Raw genomic sequence first — 21,748 nt, 5'->3', positions numbered from 1 at the left:
CAGCTGTGGTGCTTGGCATCAAGACCACCTGTGCTGTATTCCAGCCGTCCTGGTTGGTGGTGGTTGAGCAGAGAGACTGGGACCGCTTTCCCTCACTTCAGTTCCCAGTGAGACACTGCTCCTCTTGGGAAAAGCTATTCTCTTACCCAGCTGGACTGTAGAAATTTCCCCCAAGCTGTATACTATATCAGGTACGTCTATTTCACAAGCCAAGCTGTTTCTAATCAACCCTCCACGTAGCCACCTAAAGTCAACTGTCAGACACAAGGGTAGAAGGACTATGCACAGGAACAGGCTGTATCAAAGGGGCCTGGAAGAGCAGAAGTTGAAGGTGTGGATCAGAAGAGGGGTTATCAGAGGCTGTTGGAGGTCAAGACAAGGTCGGGAATCAGCCAGTCCTTTTGTACAGCAGACTCAAGGAACATGCGAGAGAAAATAACACAGAAATTTCTAGACAGAGAACCGCTTGCTTATATGCATCATGAAAGTTTGGCTGCTGCAGGGCCTAAAGAATGTGATCCTCCACATTAGGGGTGATATGTCCATAGCCTCATAGACTCTTAGGGTTGAGATGGTCTTTCTCCGTCTCATATCATCTACTCAGGCATTCAGCCAACACCGAGTTGAGCACTGAGCAAGGCACTGTAGTTAGATGGCACATAGGTTAGTGTAGTTGGAGAGAGAGTGTGGGGTCAGAGGTCTGGGCTGCAGAAACCCACCACAGATTCCTCCCGCTGTTAGCAGGGAAGGGAGAAGGAAGCACCGCTCTGCTGAGCAGAGGACTATATAGGTCCTATATATAGGGCTATAGGTCAGGCACCTTCACTTGTGCTATAATAGCAGGTCATCCATCAGCTGGGACCATCAGTGCTCCATTTTGGGCTGGGCCACTGGAAGACGGGTTTGTTGGGGTCAAGTCAAGAGGTTCTAAGAAACCTGCTGGGAGCAGTCACATAACCTGACAGTCCAGAAAGGTGGTGGTGAGCTCTGGTGGGAAGAATCCTGAACTAGGTGTTTACCTGTTGGTAGCTCTGATACCAATTATTTTATTTCTGGTGCGGAAGATTGGCCCTGAGCTAACTTCTGTTGCCAGTCGTCGTCTTTTGCTTGAGAAAGATTGTCACTGAGCTAACGTCTGTGCTAGTCTTCCTCTATTTTGTATATGGCATGCCACCACAGCATGGCTTGATGAGCAGTGTGTAGGTGTGCACCTGGAATCTGAACCTGCCAACCCTGGACTGTTGAAGCAGAGCACGCCAACTTAACTACTATGCCACTGGGCCGGCCCCTGACACCAACTTTTATGCCCTTAGGCAGAATCAAAATCAATTTAATAATGCTCTGAGTTCGAGAGAAAAGGACTAAACAGAAATAAGCAGCACTCTTAGCCTCTACCCAGCTGGCACTTGTGGAATTTGCACGTGGGGGATGCATATGGGTGAAGGGAGGTTGCTTCCTCCTGCTTCATCTGTGGGAAATGACTCCCCTGTTCTCCTTTCTTGGTATCAGTCTTTCTTGCCTTAAGAGTTGTCATCCAAAATAGGCAACATGCAGTTCCTTTCTGTTATATTTTTTAATGGAGCGACTGTAACTGAAAAAAAAGCAGAAAATGTTGGAATGAGATATGTGAAACCTTACAAAACAAGTGCCTTCTGGTTGGTGACTGTATATACTGAAAAATAAATTAGGAAGTAGACTAATAGAATTTTAGATGTGGAAGAAATTTTGGCAATCGTTTTTGTTAAACGCCTTTATTTTATAGATGGGGAAGCTGAGGCCCAGTGATGGCCTGTGATTTTCTTAGAGTGTCACAAGTCCCTGGTAACAGAAGGGGCCCCAGACAGATTTTTCTGCCTATTGCTGATCCCAAGTGTCTATCCATGTTTGCAAATTAGTATAGTAGGCCTTATGAAATGAGCGTAATAGTCGTTGCTTGGGAAAGCTTTTGCTCCTCTCTTTCTGCATTTGGTCAAAAAGCTGGTTGGTGGGGGCTGGCCCCGTGGCCGAGTGGTTAAGTTCGCGCGCTCCGCTGCAGGCGGCCCAGTGTTTCGTTGGTTCGAATCCTGGGCGTGGACATGGCACTGCTCATCAGACCACGCTGAGGCAGCGTCCCACATGCCACAACTAAAAGGACCCACAACAAAGAATATACAACTATGTTCCATGGGGCTTTGGGGAGAAAAAGGGGAAAAAAATAAAATCTTTAAAAAAAAAAAAAAAAAGCTGGTTGGTGGTGGAGCTACAAGTGTCTTTTCACTTGTTTCTGGGCCTCATCACCTATCCTGTGCCCCCAACCTCCAGCTCGAGTGACAAAAAGAGAGAGCGAGCCTGGGACAGTAGGATGGTGACACGGTGCCATGGAAGGAATCTGGGAGAAGCTTCTCTGATGAGCCAGAGCATGGCGAATGCAGAAGCATCTTAGGCACACAGGACCCCATAGTAGAGCTTCTCAGGGACACAGGGGAACATACTGGCCCCTGCCAGTCCATCACATTCGTCTCAGTGCCCGGAAGCCCCCTGGTCAAGGACTCTTCTCTTTCATCCCTATTTGCAGCCTGGGTGCCCAGCTGGGTTTTGATAGTGCTTCTATCGCAAAGACGTAAGGAGCTTTCCTGGCAGAAGTGCTGATCCCAGCTTCTGGGACCAGGAAAACCACATGATTTGAAAGGCTATGATAGAGAGATCTGGAAGGCAAGGGAGGAAAATTCATCAGACATGGGGTGAGGGAGCTGCAGGCACATAGAAGAGTCTTGAGCACCTCAAATGGCTGAGTTTTTGTTTAAATATAGGATTCTAAGAGGATTTTAGAAACAACATTCCTGGGTTCTAAAAGAGAAAGTGTGTAGAGAGAAAATCACATCTTTAATGCAATGTAATCCTAGATCTTGAAAGATAGGGGTTACGTGGGCAAAGAAAGCTTAATCCAAACTTGAGAGTGTGGGTAATATTTAAAATTATCCTCTAAATTGGACACTTTAAGCTGATTATAGAGATTCTTGAAAAATATGTAAATACCCTCTGATTTATCAGCCTATATACTTTAAATCGTCTTTTTGTGAAAAATGACTTAGGATTTATCTTTCAGGGGTGCAATCTTTCTGAACTTGAGTTTATTCTTCTGTAAAATGGAGGTAATAGGGTTATGGTGAGAAGTCAACAATACAAATAACTTGACCTGGCACGTAATAAGCACTTAAAACAATTACAGCAGAATTTAAGGCAATATTACATAAATAAGTGCATAAATATATCCCACAAAAGAAATTATTATATCAGACCCTTTGAATACTTAAAACCAATCTTTTTATATTAAGGAAACACCAAAATTCCAAATTTTTAAAGCCCATTCAGATAAATACTGGTATTAACGTTTCAGATCTTTTTGTTTAAAACTCTCTTGGCATTGTTTTTAATGGCTTTCCAGAAAGATGAGCAGAATTACCAAGCGAGCAGTAATGATACTGGTAACAATTACTATTACAATCATTTAAAATAATTTAATTGTGAAAGGAGGGATAGCTTCGCTCCCCATTCTTTCAGAAAAGACGGCTTGATCATGGGAGTTGGAAGAGAAGCCATTTTTTCCATCCCTTATCAACCCCCATCATTCCTTAGCCCTTACATCTGCTGGTCCCATTCTATAAGGAGCGTTGAGGGCCTACAGATAAAAAAGTGGTTAAAGACTGGCAAACAGCACATGGCTAGCAAGTGATGCTTTTCATTGTCAGCCCGTAAAAATCACTGTATTTTCAGTTTGTAAAGTTATGTTTGTTTTATGTATGATTGTCTCATTTTAGCAATCATAGCCCTTGCCCTTTCTTCCTTCTGAATCTTGGATCCCTGAGCTTTGCCTTTCTATTCCATAAATATTATTTATTCCTATAAAAATATATATGCATAGATGTGTATATTTTTCCATAAACATTATTCGTTTCTATAACATATATGTATATGTTATATAGATCATGTGATATCATATATATGAGATATATTTATAAAATTTCCTCTGACCCACTTATAGAATTTATCATGAAAATTAAACTAAGGGGAAAAAAATTGGAGAGATTTGAAAGGAGAAGCCAAGATATTTTTATTTCTTCTAGCCTGCGTCTATACCATTTATTATTTTCCTTATTTTATCTATTTTCTACAGATCAAGAAACTTAGTTATTAAAAAAGTTAAGTGACTAAAATAAATCAAGGCACGAGTGAAAAAAAACATTCCAATGATTCCTGTCCCTGTAAGAAGTTTCATTTCTGTTTTTGTTGTCTTTATTTAGGTAAATGGATAGCCATTAAGCAATTAAGCCCTTCCGTTTTATGAAGTCAGAGAATTTACCTTCTGAATTAATTAACTGCAAAACAGTGGCCAGTGGCCCTGCCAACACTATCAGAGCACTGAGAGGTGAGGGCTATTTCCCGTCCTTGGCTAATCCGTTCTTCTTTTAAAAACGGAAGAAGTCAGTCAGTGGAATGAAAAGGAAAAGTCTCTTGGAGTAGGTGATAAAAGATGTGACAACAAGATCTTGCATGCCACTGGTATTCCAGAAGTAGATGAAATTTCCCTGCAGGTCTGAGCTTCCTGGAAGGAGTGGTGATTATCCCCTCCCCTTCCCTAAAACAGCGACAACAGCCGTGTGTGTCTGTGTGTGTGTGTGCGCGTATGCAGCAAGAGCTTGGGGATGCAGGAGGTGTAGGGGCAGGGCTAGGCCTTAGTCTGCTCTCAAAGCGTGTGGGGACAATATAAGGCCAGGAACGATGGATGAGAAAGTGGAGATGGCTGAAGGGTTTCTTTTGGGGAGGTGGGGTTGGTTGTTTGTCCTAGATCCATCCTATGGAAAACCAGTACACAAGCCTGGATTCTAATTCCTTTTCTAAAGCTTCCAAAATGCCAACATTGCAGTGAAACCTTTCCACTTTGGCCCCATCTAGGATGCCTTTCAAATTAGTGCTCATGTCTCCATGAACTTGAACTGACTGAGTTCTGTGAAAACGTCTCCTGGAAACTCTACAGGAATGAGGCTTGGCTTTGGCCCTGACCCACCTCCACACCTGTGAGCAAAGAGAGTTAACCATGGACTTGCTGGTCAATGGAGAATACAAAAAGAGGAAGAGAAGCTGGCTTGGTATTGCCTGGAAATAGGCCCACCCAGCCAAGGAACAAGTTGTTCGGCTAGCCCTAGAATTTATCTGGGCCTGTGCTGAATTGAAATGCGCAGTTGGCAAAGCTGGTATCTCTGTATCTGTGTCCAGTTAGGATGTTGGATGTGATGATGATGAGGATGGACTCCGGGTTAACAGATCTGGGTTTAAGGACCAGCTTTGTCACCGCCTCACTGTGGCTTTGTCTTTCTGAACCAGTTTCATCTTAAGTAAATGAGGAGTAATAGTCTTACCTTCTTGTCAGTTGTTGTGAGGATAAATGCACATGAAGGAGAAAATGCCCCTAAGGCACTTAATACAATGCCTGGGTCACAGTAAGCTAATAGATGGTGAAATGGTGTCAAGGTGCTCCATTCATTACCCCCAAAAAGGAATGAAGCAGGGGTGTGACAAGAAAGATGCTACCATATTGTGAAACAGTCCTGGCTAAAGCGACCTGATTGCTTCTCAGGACAGGGCACAAGGCCAGTCCTGAAGGTCCTTTCCAGGCCTCCGTGTAAGACTCCTAAGGACAGGTCCTCAAGCACGTTTACAGTCGCTCTCTAGCTCTCTCTGCCCAGGTGTGTGTCTCAACCCCATACCTCACCCCCAGGCTGTTGTTAGGTGTCTCTCCAAGACAGTCCCTTTCCCAGTGAGCCAATTATGGTGTACATTTCTTATTTGTTATTGCATAAAGAAAAATTTAACTGTGAATATGAATATAAATTTTTCTAAAGTACTATTTCAGATTTTAAAAACTCTCTGGAGAAGTGCAAAATTTTATTATGGTTAAAACGAATGAAGAAGAACTATTTGGTGATAAAGAATACCTATAGTTTCCGCCCGGTGAGAGCTTACAATTTCAATAATTAAAACTCCTATGAGCAGGATGGAATCTTATTGTTTTGGAGCTTCCAGGAGGATTATTGTGTAAGTGCAGTTTAACTGTAATTAGCATAAAATACTTGAGCTTGGTTATTAGTGTATAACCATAAAAAAAAATTATGAAGTTAAAGTCACATAATACACTGAACACCCAGAAGGTCTCCCTCCCTAGTGATCAGGAGAACGAGAACTAAAACAGCAAGATGAGCAAAAATTGACAATATTAGTGATACCAGTGTTGGTGAGTGTTTGGTGACAAGCGCAGTCTTGTCACTCTTTGGTGAATGTATAAATTGATGAAATCTCTTTTAGAAGACATTTTGTCAGTACCTACCAAAAGTATAAATGTGCATATCCTTTAGCTTAGCAATTCATTTTCTAGGAATCTATGCTGCAGAAATACTCAAGAAAGAAGTATGCAAGGATATATGAGCAAGGATGTTCATTACAGCATTATTTGCTATTAAAAAGAGAATAAGAACCCTAATGTCTATCAATAGAAGAGTAGTTGGAACAGTTGTGTTATATTCAAACTATGAAAATCTATATAACCATTTAAAATAATGAGATCTGTATAGATGGACATGGAAGGGTATTGTGTGAAAAAAACAAACCATGATAAAGCGTTAATAGTAAAATCCCATTTTTATTTTTTAATGTATATACATGTGCATATATTTTCAATGTGTAGAGAAAAAAGTCTAGAAGGACAGACACCAAAGAAGTGACAGTAGTTAACTATGAAGAGCAAGACTGAGAAAGGCACATTCGTATTTTACTTTCTGTAGTTGAGTTGTTTTACTTTTTCTCAATGAGCATAATTACAATTTAATTTTTTTTTCTTAAAGATTGGCACCTGAGCTAACAACTGTTGCCAATCTTTTTTTTTTTTTTCTGCTTTTTCCCTCCAAATCCCCCCAGTATATGGTTGTATATTTTAGTTGTGGTAAATTTAATTTTTTTTAATTAAGCATTGCTACCTATGTAGACACTTTTCTTTCAGTTTAAGATGTTTTTGAGTCTGCATCACTTTTCAGGTAAAGAACATTTGGTCATAAGTTCATAGGTTGTAAGTTGAAGTTTGTGTCTCTTTCGTATAACAGTGCAGAGGTAATTTACTTCCTCTGCAGAGTCATCAGGGGCCCAGGTTTCTATCTTGTTTTTCTGTCGTTCTCAATGTACAGCTTCTAAATATGCTCAAGGAAGGCTGTTTCATCTCCAGCGATCACAGCGGCTGAGAAGACTCCCCCTCCTGTGAACAGTGACCTAGAAATTGGACACATCATTTCCTCTCACGTTAGTTACATGACTACCCCTGGCTGCAAGAGAACCAGGCAAAACACCCAATTAAAACTTCTGTTACTGTACAATAGGGTTTCTTAACCTTGGCACGGTTGACATTTTGGGCTGGATAGTTCTTTCTTGTGGGGTCTGTCCTGTGCATTATAGGATGCTTAGCAGCATCCCAATAGATGTCAGTAGCACTCCCCAGTTGTGACAACCAAAATTGTCTCCAGACACTACTAAATGTCCCCTGGGGGACAAAATCAACACTCATTGAGAACAACTGCTAAATAAGGGCAAATAGATACTAGGGACAACTAGCAACATCTGCCATAAGCATTGTGGTGTTCCCCCAAAACAGTACTTAGCACCAATGTAATATTTCATCATTAAAATTGACAACTCCCTTACCAGAAAATGTAACACTCTAAGACAAGGTGAAATTTGGTTTTGTTGATTCTAGAAGGATGACAATCAATCCTTTCTTGTCTTTACCTATCAAATCTAAACTTATACTTGTATCAGATAAATGCTATTTTTATTTGAAAATACAAACAAATAGAACTTTCTTACCTAGTGTGTAGCAATAGGATTAAGGATGTCATACTGTGCCACATTTATGATGAATGTCTCAGTCTACACTCTAATATTCTGAAACAGTAATATAGCAGCATTCCTAATGCTGTTCTATCCTAAATCAAAAATTTCATCTGCAGTTGTTGGCATATCTCTTTTAAGGGCAATTAAGTGTGCTTAATTTGCCACTGCTGAATACCTTAAGAGTACAGTATTTTTCTGTTGATGAGAAGTGTTTGCTTAATATGCTTTTCCATTCCGATGAGAGTATGTGCTTCACTGCCAATCCTATCAATAAGGCGGAGAGAATTTAAAAGAGCCATGAAACACCTTTTCTTTGTTCTGCCTTTTCTATCACATTTAGAGAATTAAATCTTCCTTTAAACAAGTGGATACACTGGGATCTTATTAAATGGCTGCTTAGTAATAAAGGAAAATATAAAGTGACTTTGTCTTGGGCTTCTTCCAAGGTTGTTTAGTCCTATTGTGTCAGAATGACGTTGTCATGAGGCAGATTCACCATGTGGATGGTCTGTGCAGGCACAGGGGAGGACATTATTATAATGGTATGCCAGTATTCTTATTTTGGAAAACGTAGATGGCTTCAGAAATTGTGTCAGAAAAGTAGTTGCCGGCCATGAAAGAAATGGAATACCCCGAAAGGCATTTATGAAGCCACTCATACTGGAGAAGGGAGGAATCGTGTCTGGCTGCCATGTGAACAAAGGCTGTCTGGAGAGACTGGTGGTAGACCTGCAGCTAGAAAAACAGGTGGGAGACCAAAGGGAGAATGGGCAAGGACAAGACTGAAAGCATGGACAACGATGTGTGCCGAGCCCAGGAACCACAGGCAAGTTTAAGTGGGATACTTCAGCTAAAGTTGTGGGTTTGTGTAGAGGCAATAGGATCTGTGGTGTGGCTAAGACAGCAAACTGTCCAGCAGAATTTGCGGTCCCTCTTCCATAGCAAAGCTGGAGCTGGAAAGCAGCTGCAAAGCCAGCCCTCCTTGTGTCTTGATGGGGCAGTGTGACTCATCCTTGCTAATGGACTATGAGTGGGTCATTGTCTGGATGGTCTGGACAATAAATGGATGGCACACTCAAATTGCATAATTTGAAGAGAGTTTAAGAAAGGCACTGTTTGCAAAGATGTAGGAAGAGTATAAGGAAACTACAAAGGATACTATAGTGTCTTGAGGCCAGAACCTACCTTGTTACCTCTATTAGACCTGAAATATAAAAGAATGGTACAATTTCTGGAATGGAAAATAGGAGTTATCTGGAGAGGCCCACAAGAAAGGGGCTGTAGCCTTCAGAAGGACACACCAGTCTGAGTCAAACCTGTGGGAAGGGAAGGAAGGGCATAAACACCCTGCTGTCATTCTCAAACCTCCCTTCAGTCTGTGGAGGTGTCCCACAATTGGAAGCCAGAGGGCTGGGAAGCCCTTTAATGCAGCCGCACAGGGAATGTCCTGGGACACACAGTAGTGTGGAGAAGGGTTGAGGAGCAGTCCTGGGGTAGATAGCCTGCACTGTCTTCCCAAAAAGATAGTAAGAAGTGGGAAGTGGGTGTTTCTTCACCATTCCTGTTCTCCTATCAGCCGGCTGGATTTGCAGGATTTTGAGACCCTAGGGGATGTCAGAGCCACGAGGATGCAGGATACCACCCAACAGAGGAAAGCAGAACACCAATCAGGGACACCCAAAGTGGACAATTCCTGTTTAAGAAATAAACTTGTGTTGAATTAGGATACCAAATTTCAGGGGTGTGGTTTTGTTACAGAAGTTAACATTTGGGGGACTTAGTTATTACTGCAGTTAACATTAGCAGGAATTAGATAGTAGAAAATCTTGAACACCAAGCAAAGAATTTAGATTCATTTCTACAGATAGTGAAAAAAACAGTGAAGATTTTTGTGCTGGGAGGTGGTATTAAAAAAAAACCCTGAGAATGATGAGTCTGGCAGTCATGTGGCAGGTGGAATGGAACACAGTGAGCAATCGGCTGATGCAGCTGACCAAAACCCCATATTATTAGCAAGACCCATGAATCATTGTAGGTCAGCACAAGCTGAAAGAAGAGTAGAAGCATTTTAATCACATTCCAAGGTCAAGTGCCAGCCCACCATGGAGACCTTGGGGAAGGAGATGGTCTAAGTCCAGTTTAGTGATCATCCTGGGCCTATGAAAGAGCTTGGCTGGCCCTCTGTGAGATGTGGAGACTAGAAAAGGAATTCTGGAGAGAACTGTTAGTATGTCATAAGTAACTCCCACAGGGGGAGTGCTAGGAGAGCGTCTGCCCATCATCTCAAGCCTAGAGAACTGGGCTTTGATAAGACCAGTGAAGAGTGTCAAATGTGTTCCCTGGAGCCTTAGGCTTATAATAGACCTTAGTATTTTCTGGGAAATTGAAAGAACAAGAGAATTGCTCTGATGGTGGCAAAGCTAAGAGAGGGTTCTTGGGGAGGGCAGAGGGACTGCTTATCAGCTCCCAGAGTTTCAGGATAAATGGTATGTGGCCAGTTAAGGGCATTGACCTGGAGATTAAACTGATATGTGGTCATCTCTGAGCCTGTGCAAGTGAAGACCTGGAAGGACAATATGGAACTACCAGCCAGAGATGTGTTCTTCCCCTAAAGGTGGGAACACAGCCACCATTTAGAGGGGATAACTGCAGATCCTATGAAAGCATCCCACGAGAGAGAGATGTATACACCTGGCAAGGCTTTTGAGTGCCTGGGACATCTTAACTGTACTCCTTAAGTAAGAACTTGCCTGCTCCCTCCAGCAATCAGTGGGAAAAGAGAAAAGAAGCCCCCAACTCTTCCCACTGCTGGTGGCCAGCTTGTGCCAGACCAGCTGGGTGAAGGGGAGATGGCTACTGAAAGGATGTTTAAAGTTTTTATTATTAAGTGGACTGGACATACCAAATCCCTACATGAGACCACTTTTTATGATCTGTGACTAGAAATGAGCAGAAGACCTTTTATTCTAGGAGTCACCAGAAGGGTCATAGACCTGCCCTAAATTTCATCCTGGGACTGGGGAAGACCTAACCCCAGAATAAATTTAGAGAGACAGTGGGAGACAAAAACTGAAGTTTATTATGGGGCTGGCCCAGTGGCTTAGTGGTTATGTTCACGTGCTTCCCTTCAGCGGCCCGGGGTTCACAGGTTCAGATCCCGGGCACAGACCTACCTACCGCTCATCAAGCTTTGCTGTGGTGGCATCCCATATACAAAATAGAGGAAGATTGCCACAGATGTTATCTCAGGGACAATCTTCCTCACCAAAAAAATAAAATAAAAAAGTTGATTATGATTACACTTCATAAGCATATAGAATTTGCATCAGTTTCTAGCATGGAGCCTTGACCTAAAAGAAAACGAGATTAAAAAATGAGCAAATCCCAAACATGCCTTTGTCATCCTTCAAAATGTATTTCTAAGCATAGTAAGAGTACCTTCGTTGGAGGACATTTCCTTTCCTATACATAACACAAAATTTATAAAACCTGAGAAGTAGAAGGCTTGAAAGTAAAAATCACCCAACATCTCACAAGCCAGAGATGATCGTACGGCTTGATATACAGTCATATGTCACTTAACAACGGGGATATGTTCTGAGAAATGCGTCGTCAGGCGATGTCGTTGTTGTGTGAACATCGTAAAGTGTACTTACATAAACCTAGATGATTAAACCTACTATGTGCCCAGCTCTGTGGTACTAATCTCATGGGATCACTGTTGTCCATGTGGTCCCGTCATTGACTGAAACATTGTTATGCAGCGTGTAACTGTGTTTCTTTCCTGTCTTGTTTTCCTCTGTGGATGTATACAAATACATTTGTGGGGTTTTTCTTTTTCAAATTGTATTTCGTGTATTTTGTGTTCTTTTTTAATTTAATATTTTTAAAGTTATAGAACATTGTAAAAATATGGTTTAAATGATGGCATAATTTGGAGTTTATCAAATAATTTTGTCAAATATTCTAGATCTAGACTTGATTATGAATCAGTGATACAAAAAAGAAAGGAATATAGAATTTAACCTGTAACTCTTGATATTCCACCAAATGGTAGCATTCATGTTATCAAGTGAAAGAGCCACTTGTTGAAATTTGTCACTCCTTTCTTCAAGTTCTCTTTTCTTGGTTTCTCTGAAGCCATATTTCCCTGATTTTCTTCTCACTCTGGCAGTCGTTCCTAAATCTCCTCCAAAGGTTCTCCCTCCTCTAATTCCTAAATGTTGACCATGCTCAGGGCCTTCTAGAGTGCTACCCTCTCTCCCTAGCTTACTCACCTAGTCCCTTGGTTCTTAATACCATTTATGTGCTGAAAACACTCAAATTCAAATTTTCTAGCCAAATTTCCATTCTACGCTCCAGACTTGGATCTTGACATCTCCAGTTGGATGTCTCATTGACACCTCAAATGGGACTCTCAATCTGCCCCCCAAAACCTGTTCTTCCCTTCCATCTCCCTCAGTAGAGTGACTGAGTCCTCTCAATTGCTCAAGGAAAACGCCAGGAGGCATTTCAGTAGTTTTGTCTCCCTCATTTCTAGCTCATAGCAAGTCCTGTTTCTCTCCTTCCAAAATATATCTGAAATTCAGCTCTGCTGTCCATCTTCTTGTTCATCACCCTACCCTAAGCCATCCACATCTCAGTGTGAAACCTACAACTACCTCCTGGTCACTTTCCCTCATATATTTCCTCCAGTCTATTCTCCACAGGGAAGCCAAAGTGATCCTTCTCAAGTTAGAATGCTGTTCCCTTATTAAAACACGTCAAACCCTTAGCATGCTGTATAAGGCCCACATCTAGATCCATCTCATCTTTCCAGCCTCCAATTCTGACGCTTTCCCTGTTGCCCACTATAGTTTACCCGTAATGATTTGCTTTCCGGTCCCTGAATTGCTTCTTGTCTATGCCTGGAAATTGATCCCCCCAACCTCCTAATGTGACTCTCAATTCCTCGAGGGCAGGGACTCTGGCTAGGTCACTTCTGTATGCCCAATTTGTAGAAGAGTGTCTACAAATGTGGTGGGCACACAGACAGCCTTTATTGATATGACTTGCAGATGGCTCAGTCTCACCTCTCAAGTCTCAGCCTGCATATCATTCCTCAGGTAGACCTCTCCTAACTCCACCACGCTAAAGAGGATCTCCACCCTTTTGGCTTCAGTCGCATCACCCTGTTGTTTATATCACGGACTACAATTGTCCTTATGTATATCTTTGTTTAGTATCTCTTTCCCCCACTAGGCTAGAAACTCCCATAAGGGCAAGAACCATGCCCTTTTTTTGATTCATGCTTTCCCCAACACCTAGAACAATGCCTAGCTCACAGAAAATTCTCAAATCTTTGTCAAACGAATGAACAGCATCTGACTGAGTGAAGTTCTGAGGGGAGCTCTTCTCTTTGCCTGGGCAACACTGGAAAAAATGCCAGAGTTAATCCTGAAATAGAGGAGTATGGTGCACAGAATGAAAGGGCTTCCAAAGCTGTCCACGTCCTAATCCTTAGAGCCTATGAGTATGTTACCCTGCATGGCAAAAGGGACTTCGCAGGTGTGATTAAGTTCAAGATCTTGAGAGGGGGAGATGATCCAGGTGGGCCCGATGGAATCACCAGGGTCCACATAAGAGGCATTCGGGAGGGCCAGAGTCAGAGAGGAGATGTGGTGACAGAAGCAGAAGTGAGAGAGAAACAGAGATTTGAAGATGATGCTGGCTTTTAAGATGGGGGAAGGAGCCACAAGTCAAGGGACTCAGGTGGCCTCTAGAAGCTTGCAAAGGCAAGGAACCAGATTCTCCCCCAGAGCCTGAAGAAAGGAATGCAGCCCTGCTGACACCTTGATTTTAGGACTTCTGACCTCAGAACTGTAAGATAATAAATTTGTGCTATTTGAAGACACTAAGTTTGTGGTGATTTGTTATAGAAACGATAGAAAACTAATACAAGGAGAGACTGGCCTGGAGAATGGTTTGAAGAAGCTGAAGGCGAGAGGTGGTCCCACTTCCTTTCAGGAGGCATTAGGCTTGCCTACCCACACACACCCCATTTCCATAGTCCTGCAACCAGTTTCATGCAATCTATGCCTCTTTCTTTTTCCTTAATTCCATCGTTGGGACAAGTAGGAAGTCTGTGCCTTCTGTCTTGAGTATAAGTCCACAGGCAGGAGGGAGAACTTGGATCTGGACTTGAGCTGTGGAAATGGGTGATGGGGTAAGGGTCTCCCTGGCTGGACAAGGATTGCCTCCTCGTGCTGTTAAGAGGTGTTACTGAGCCATTTTTCCTTTTTGTGGCCTAGTCTAAGGTGCCTTGTCAATGAACATCTCTAATTTGGAATCAGGCTCTCTAGATCTGTGGTTTTGGGAAAACAGACCCTCTGAGAAAAAGAGAAAGCGCTGGACCCCCTCCTTGGGGAAAATACACACAAGCAGAAAATTTCTCATGCATTTGTTAGGGGTTCACGTACCTGTCAGGTCAACTTGCTCAAAGGATAGAGTATGTGTGTTCGAGATCTTTTTATATTGGGATGCAGGAGTCAGTGGGAGGTGGGGGGCAGTAATATTACAGGGTGTGCTTCCCCTTCTTGGCAAGCTAAGGGATTTGGACTTTATCCTGTGGTGAGGGCACTAGGGACCATTAGAGCTTTCAAGCAAGGCAGTGTAACACGATTAGATCCGTACCTTTGAAAAAAGTCTCTCTGGCACGTATATATTGGCTGTAATCCAATAATTAGTTCATCAGAGTACCTTAGGAGGAAAAATGCTACTGATGTGAAATGTTTTAATCCTTCCTTTAAAGCCAGTGATATCAGATGGCCTATTAAGTGATCTAATTTCGTAGACAATGTGCTGTAGAAAGCAGTTTCCTGTAGCCAATGTAAGATCGGTAAAATCTTATTGTTGTCAGGATCATTGCTCCCCTAATGGCGGGTTTACATAGACATTTAGTCTGATTGTTACTATCATCATTATTATCTCATTGTGCAAGCAGTTCTCAGCTTCAATTAGATCCATCGCCAGCAGAGAAAGTTCAGGGAAGTAAAGCAGTGTGCAATGGCAGAGCGCCGAACTGGGGGCCTTCCAGAGCAGGGTGTCCTTCCTCGCTCTACCACACACTAACCAAGGGATTTAGATCAAGTTACTCTCCCAGAGCCACAGTTTCTTTATCTATAAGATGGGCATTATAAACCCTACCTACCTGCGTCACAGCTGTGATGATCAAATGCAATTACTAAAAGATAGTGCTTTGAAAAATGTAACGTATTACACAAATGCAAGCTGACACTCATTTTCTTCTTAGTATTGCCGTCATCTCCAAACAAGTTTGAGTTAGTAGAGAGGAGCTATGAAAGTGTTTGTGGTTTGCTTTTGTGATATTATATGGTTCTTTCTCCAAGTAGCAAACGCTTTAGAGGTTTTTCTAGTATCTAAGCAACATGTTGTCTCCATTTAGCCCTGAAAAGTCCTGAATTGAAAATAGACTCTGTTTTGCCATGTTCTGAAATCTAGAGCTACTATATGTTTTAAAGGCGTCAAAGGTCCCCCTTGGAGCTAGAAGGGATGGTGATCATCACGTCCAGCACTTTTAGAGCACATCTGAAAAGCCATGCGGAGAAAATTGCAGGGGCTGAGTGCGTGCGTTGAAGGTGCGGCCTCACTGCAGACTCGCTGGTCTGGTGGTGGCATCCCTGAGGAAGGAGGAGGGGCTGGTGGCTCCACGTTTGCAGGGAACGAACTGCTGGTTCTAGAAGAGCAGCCGCCAGCACTACACACAGAAGTTTCTTTGTCGTCATCATGATTTACTAATCTTGTCAGACGCTCCAGGTAGCGTTGCAGTTTTACAGTTTTACAGCACATCTTGCTCAAGAGGGGTTTTGTTGAAAATGCTATGGCACCACCCATCTGCCTGTGTGCCTAATGTCCAATGGGAAAGTGTCAGGTGATGGTGACTTGAGAAACCACGTAACACAGTGAATACAATCAGATGTTTCCATGAAGTAGACTAGATGCTTTTGAATCATACTCTAATGCATCAATGCTGAAGTGTTTAATAGCACGTGGAGATGGGGAGGAGGAAAACTTGTGGCATCATTCCTCCAGTGGCAGCAAAGTATCTCCTGTTTATACCTCCCCATGTTACTAATAGGGACGTTAATGATGGTGATTATACTGGTTTACTAAGTGGCTTACAAGTTTTCTTTAGGCTTACCCATCGTTGGGTATGATTAGAAGCAAATAAAATATTTTATTCCTATTTCATCAAAAGGAATGGCTCCCACAGACCTGCTTCCTTTGCTGAGGTCAAACTGCCAGACTTAAAAGAGAACTTCTGACCTTGATTCTAGGCTCCTTTTGGGAAAACAGACATGGAAGCAGCAAGGGCTTTGCAGCCAGACTCTGCCACATGCTAGCAATGTGACTGGGGCAAGTCACTTCACCTTGCTGAGCCTTAAATCCCCACCGGTAAAGTGGGTGCGATTGTCACTATTCTTGAGGGTCCTTGAAAAGGTTAAATGAGTTCAGAGATTCTGACATTAGAGGCAGCAGTGTACTTGTTTATAACTTGCCCTCTGGAGCCAAACTCCCCAGCTATGAGTCCCAGCTCCACCTCTTCACTAGCTGTGTGACCTAGTATAAGTCACAAACCTTCCTGAGTCAGTAAAATGGAAATAATGACAGTACGTACCTCATAGGGTCATTGTGAGGATAAAAGAGTTAATATAACCAAAGCCTTAGAACAGCGCCTGCCAGTTAGTCAACACTCTTTAAGTATATGCTATGATTATGACGGATTGTGATCATAATCATCCATGTATCAAGTGCCTGGCACAGATAGTTGATCAAAAAAGATTGACTGTTACTACAATTTCTATTATTTCTCCCATTGGAGCCCTTGAATTTTAAGGAGGCTGAAAGGAAAGTAATACTATTACAAGTCTGTTTTTTGGTTTAACTAAACAGATGTCAGCGGAGTCCTTTCCAAAATCTTGTTCCTTCAGGAACTCAAAATTTAATTTTATGCCATAACAGAAAGATTTTTTTTCGGTGTTCCTAAGAGCAAGACCAAATTCTTGAGCCTCACCCCAGACCTTCTGAATCAGAAACTGTGGGGATGCAACCCATCAGTCTGTTTTTGCTTTTGTTTTTCAATGCTCATTGACTTTTTTTTAGAGTAGTTGTAGGTTAACAGAAAAATTGAGAGGCATGTATGAGATTGCCCATATAACCCCCTGCCCCAACACATGCACAGCCTCCCCCGTTATCAACATCCCCCACCAGAGCGGTGCATTTGTTGCAGTTGATGAACCTGCATTGACTCATCATAATCACCCAAAGTCTATAGTTTACATTAGGTTCACTCTTGGGTTTAGACAAATGTTTAATGACATGTCTCCTTCATTGTAGTATCATACAGCGTGCTTTCCCTGCCCTGAAAGAGCTGTGCTCTCCCTCTTCATCCCTTCCCTCCTTCAACCCCTAGAAACCACTGATCTTTTTACTGTTTCCATAGTTTTGCTTGAAGTCTATTTTAACAAGTGTCCCAGTGATTCTCATGCTTTCTCAAGTTTAAAAACAACAGATACAGACTCCTACAACTTTGACCTCCTTCTGTCGCTGGGGGTGGGGGGTCAACAAAGAATTGGCACTCTATCTGGAACGTTGACAGGTGTTCCAGCCCAAGAAGTGTTAAATTACTGAATTAAGCAGAAACACAGGTAGGTCTGGAAAGCAGACTCAGGGTAGGATCTGGAGGGGGAAAAGCGCTTTGAGAGCCTGTGAATCTGTTGATAAGTCTGGAACAGAACGTTCTGGGGTGTTGGGTCTTCTGCAAAGTCCTGGTGTCATATCTTGTGCCATACTGCTCTGAGTGATGGATAGGAAAAGAGATGGCTTTTGAATTTTTATGTGAGGTTAAAATGAGAAAAATCCATTTCAGCCTTCAGAAGTCAAAGCTATTGGTACAAAAGGTCATTGGTGCCAACTGGCGGCATCGCAGAGCTCAGAGAGGGAGTATTAAAATAGCAAACTTGTTTTTTAAGCACTAGTTGCACTATGGGCTTGAGTCTCAGTCTTTTGCCATCTTGCTGCCCTGGAATCTTAAGTAAAAAGGCATGTGAAAAAAGAAAAGCACTAAGATGTTTTCCCACCTCCTGCAGGGAGGGGGTGGGTAGTTGTCCTCAGACTAAGGGTGACGTAATATTTGCAGTAGAGCAAGCAAAGTGATTGAGTGACTCCATGGGAAAGCGACTGTTACTAGTTGTATAGTGGAGGTCACTGAGCAATACTGATTGACCTTGCCCATTTCGGGTGAAGTCAACATGGGTTTATTGGGGACCTAGCCCTGTGCTAGATGTGGTTTGTTTGGGGTTCAATCTTGAGTGACAGAGGATTACAGTGCCTTGGGAAAGAAAACCAGTCCTGGGGGTGGAGTGGAAAGGTTGTAAGATATTAAGTTTGGTTCGGTATGTACTATGTTTGTGAGGATAGAAAAGCATTGAAATAGGTTTAAAAGGTCTAAGAGTCATCCATGTAGAGGCAATATTGGAAGCCATTAAGAGTGGATTGATTATCTACATAATTGAGGATCTGAGGAAATTAGGGAAATCTGAAGATCAAGGATCAAGCATTCAGGGCCCCTGCAATCATAGCAAATAGAATATGAGAAGTCAGTGAATAAATGAAAGGAGACACCATCAGAAAAGGTAGAAGTGGCCCCGGGACCATGTTCTATCATAGAAATGAAGAGGATAAATTCTTTCAAGAAGAGAGATGTATCCTTTGATGTTACAAAGCGTGAAGAAATAAAAAAGAATAAAGTATGTGGGGAGGTGGGGATGGGTCTTGGACTTGCTAAGTGAAAATGTTAACTGAAAAAGAAAGTATTTTTTCTATAAAACAGATGATCTTTTACATTCATTTAAGTGAGGATTTCTCCACCTCACCACTATTGATATTTTGGGCTGGATAATTCTTTGTATGAGAAGCTGTCCTGTGCATTGTAGGATGTTTAACAGCATCCCTGGCCTCTACCCACTAGATGCCAGCAGTGACACCACCACCACCAGTTATGACAACCAAAAAATGTCTTCAGACAACGCCAAACATCCCTGGTTGAGAACCACTGATTTAAGTGTTTATTTAGCTCCCACTGTGTACGTGGTACTACATTAGGCACTGTAAGGCATAAAAATATGATACCCTTTCATCATTAAGAAGAATGCATTCTAATTGTCCTAAATTGAGTTATTCTATTTCTCCTATTGTGTTGCTTAAAATTATACACACACGTACATATATATATATATACATATACACATATATGTGGCAGTCCCCAAGTTAACATTTTGTCAATTTAATTATGGAATGAAATGAAGAAAGGTAGTAAATTGGAAATATTGCCGTTCCAGTGCTATGTCTTTGATCACAGATCAGTGTAGGAAATTAGGATTATGGATCCATGCCAAACTAGCAAGCAGTTTCCAAATTAAATTTTGTATATTTCAAAGATTCAAATTATTTTTTGCTTTCTCATCCCTTATGAAGATAAAATACTCTTCCTGATCCATAGGTATGTTATAGAACTTCTGATTTTTAAAAACATGTGACTGTACCATTTATCTTTTTTGGGGTTTTTTTTGGTAGAGAAAGATTCACCCTGAGCTAACATCTGTTGCCAGTCTTCCTCTTCTTTTTCTCTCTCTTCTCCCCAAAGCCCCAGTGCATGGTTGTATATCCTAGTTGTAAGTCCTTCTAGTTCTTCTTTGTGAGCCACCACCACAGCATGGCTGCTGACAGACAAGTGGTGTGGTTCCACAACCAGGAAATGAACCCAGGCCGCCAAGGTGGAGAGCGTGGAACTTTAACCACTAGACCATCAGAATTGGCTCTCTACCATTTATCTTTTGGTCATAATTTTGGTGCAGTATATTGAAAGTGTTCTACCAAGTTTCTAAGTTCTTAATGAAATAAAGACGGAGATTTTTTAGACTGTAATTTGACCTTAGAAGCATTTGTAGGAAGATTACCACAAAAATAATTTCATGACAAGAAGGGTCTTTAATATTTGGAATAGACTGTCCATCAAAAGAAGCAACCTATTTTCCTTCCAAACCTAGTTTCCTTGTTGCTTAGGAACAAGAAAGAAAATCTAATCTCCCTCTCCTGTTTTTGCTGCTTGTGACATTGAACAAGGCCCTGACTGTTGAGGCTGACGCTGAGACCCTTGTTTTCTTTGCAGACGGCATCATCTGCCATTAAAGGTGCTATTCAGCTGGGAATAGGATACACCGTGGGCAATCTCACCTCCAAGCCAGATCGAGATGTTCTCATGCAAGATTTTTATGTGGTGGAAAGTGTGTTCCTACCTAGGTAAGAACATTTTTATTTGTGATGGTTTTATTGTGACATCCTCGTATTGAAGACTTTTCTACCACTGTGTGTACATGTACTGATGTTCATGTTGGAGCCGGGGCAGGGCCAAAAGCGGTCCAAACCATTGTTACTTTCTGTTGCATCAGGTGGCTTGCGTTTTTTATATGGAGATAGTCAATAGGTTTCATCCTATGGGGGCCAGTTGTTATCAGTTGTGATAATGCCTGGAAGACCGTATGGAGAAGAGAAAGAATGCAGTAATCACAGAGTAACGTCTGCACAGGTTAAGAAAAAGAGGACACCTAAGAAGTAGCAGCTGGTGCCAGGTTTTCGCTACTCCTAATTTAAAAGATGGGGTGGGGGGCCCCCAGTTGGGCCTCATTTTTGAGTTCAGTCGTATAGCTCCTCTTTTGTGATGGCTTTAACTTAAATTTCCTCTAGAAAACTTTATGAGAATCTTGCTGTTTTGACACCATATTTGCAAAAACCCCAAAGTTACCCACACATATCATCTCTAACTTTATCGTATTTTGGGGAAAAAATCAATTCAACAAATAAATCTAGAGACATATGGTGGTGATGGTTGCACAACAATGTGAATGTACTTAATGCGACAGAACTGTACACTTAAAAATAGTTAAAATAGTAAGTTTTATATTATGTATATTTTACAACAATAAAAAAATTTAAAAGTCTATTACTACCTTACTATAGGAAGAGAAGTAATCATTGTTAAATTGGAAATGTCACCACTTCTGCCAGGATTTTTCAAAGAAAGTGGTCTAGCAAATAAAGGTATTCAATTTAGGGAGTTGAGGGGAAATATTTTGTCTTTGGGCTATGAAGATTGACTTACAAGACACATTTATATTTAAAATAAATATTTCTCTCCCAAATAAGCCATTTTTGTTACCATTAATTACTGAGCTTGGATGAGAATGGCTATGGTGACAGATTTACCCTCAGTGTCTTCATTGCTTTATTAAAAAAAAAAAATCTTCAGAGAAATGATACATTTATCTCTATGTCCATGTGCCAACTACCTAGAAATAAAATCTTAGGTGAGTGTGGCCATATAATCACAAAGGAGCCCAAATATATAGAAAAAAGTCAGCTATGAACCCAGATAGCCTAGTTTTGCTTTAAATGCTCTTGGCTGAAAAGTGAAGTTGATCTATCAGAAGTTTTGAAATTGGCTTCTCTGGGGCCCTCTAGTAGCCACCAGAATGAGTTTCCAAACAGAAAAAGGACAACCCCAAGGCCTAGGATATAATCCTGTTTGCTCGTGGCACTGTTCTCCTTTCTATAGTTGGAAATTGTCCTGTATATATGTTTGTTTTTAGCAGTCTATCATTCCAAAAAAGTGTGATTGACTACATTTTTCTCTTAAAGTCAGGAGGTCACGAGTTTATCTTAATGTTTCGGTATGATCTGTTAGGTTCATAATTCCGGTAAATGTGCTTGCAGGATGTTG

The 21,748-nt window shown here is 41.7% G+C and overlaps 1 protein-coding gene across 9 annotated transcripts in view; it reads left to right on the top strand.

Annotated features, from left to right (window-relative positions):
• PIP5K1B (phosphatidylinositol-4-phosphate 5-kinase type 1 beta) overlaps nucleotides 1-21,748 on the top strand; it is a 279,387-nt gene that overhangs the window by 133,165 nt on the left and 124,474 nt on the right. For all 9 annotated transcript variants that reach the window (XM_023627257.2, XM_023627253.2, XM_070248645.1 and 6 more), the window contains one exon: nucleotides 20,141-20,271. In XM_023627257.2, the coding sequence (XP_023483025.1) occupies nucleotides 20,141-20,271 (131 nt within the window). The remainder of the gene's footprint in view (nucleotides 1-20,140; nucleotides 20,272-21,748) is intronic.

This window comes from Equus caballus, chromosome 23 (assembly GCF_041296265.1).
Source record: "Equus caballus isolate H_3958 breed thoroughbred chromosome 23, TB-T2T, whole genome shotgun sequence".
NCBI classification, from domain to species: domain Eukaryota; kingdom Metazoa; phylum Chordata; class Mammalia; order Perissodactyla; family Equidae; genus Equus; species Equus caballus.
Note: the sequence above shows the minus strand (reverse complement) of the source record. Positions and strands in the feature narration are given on the sequence as shown.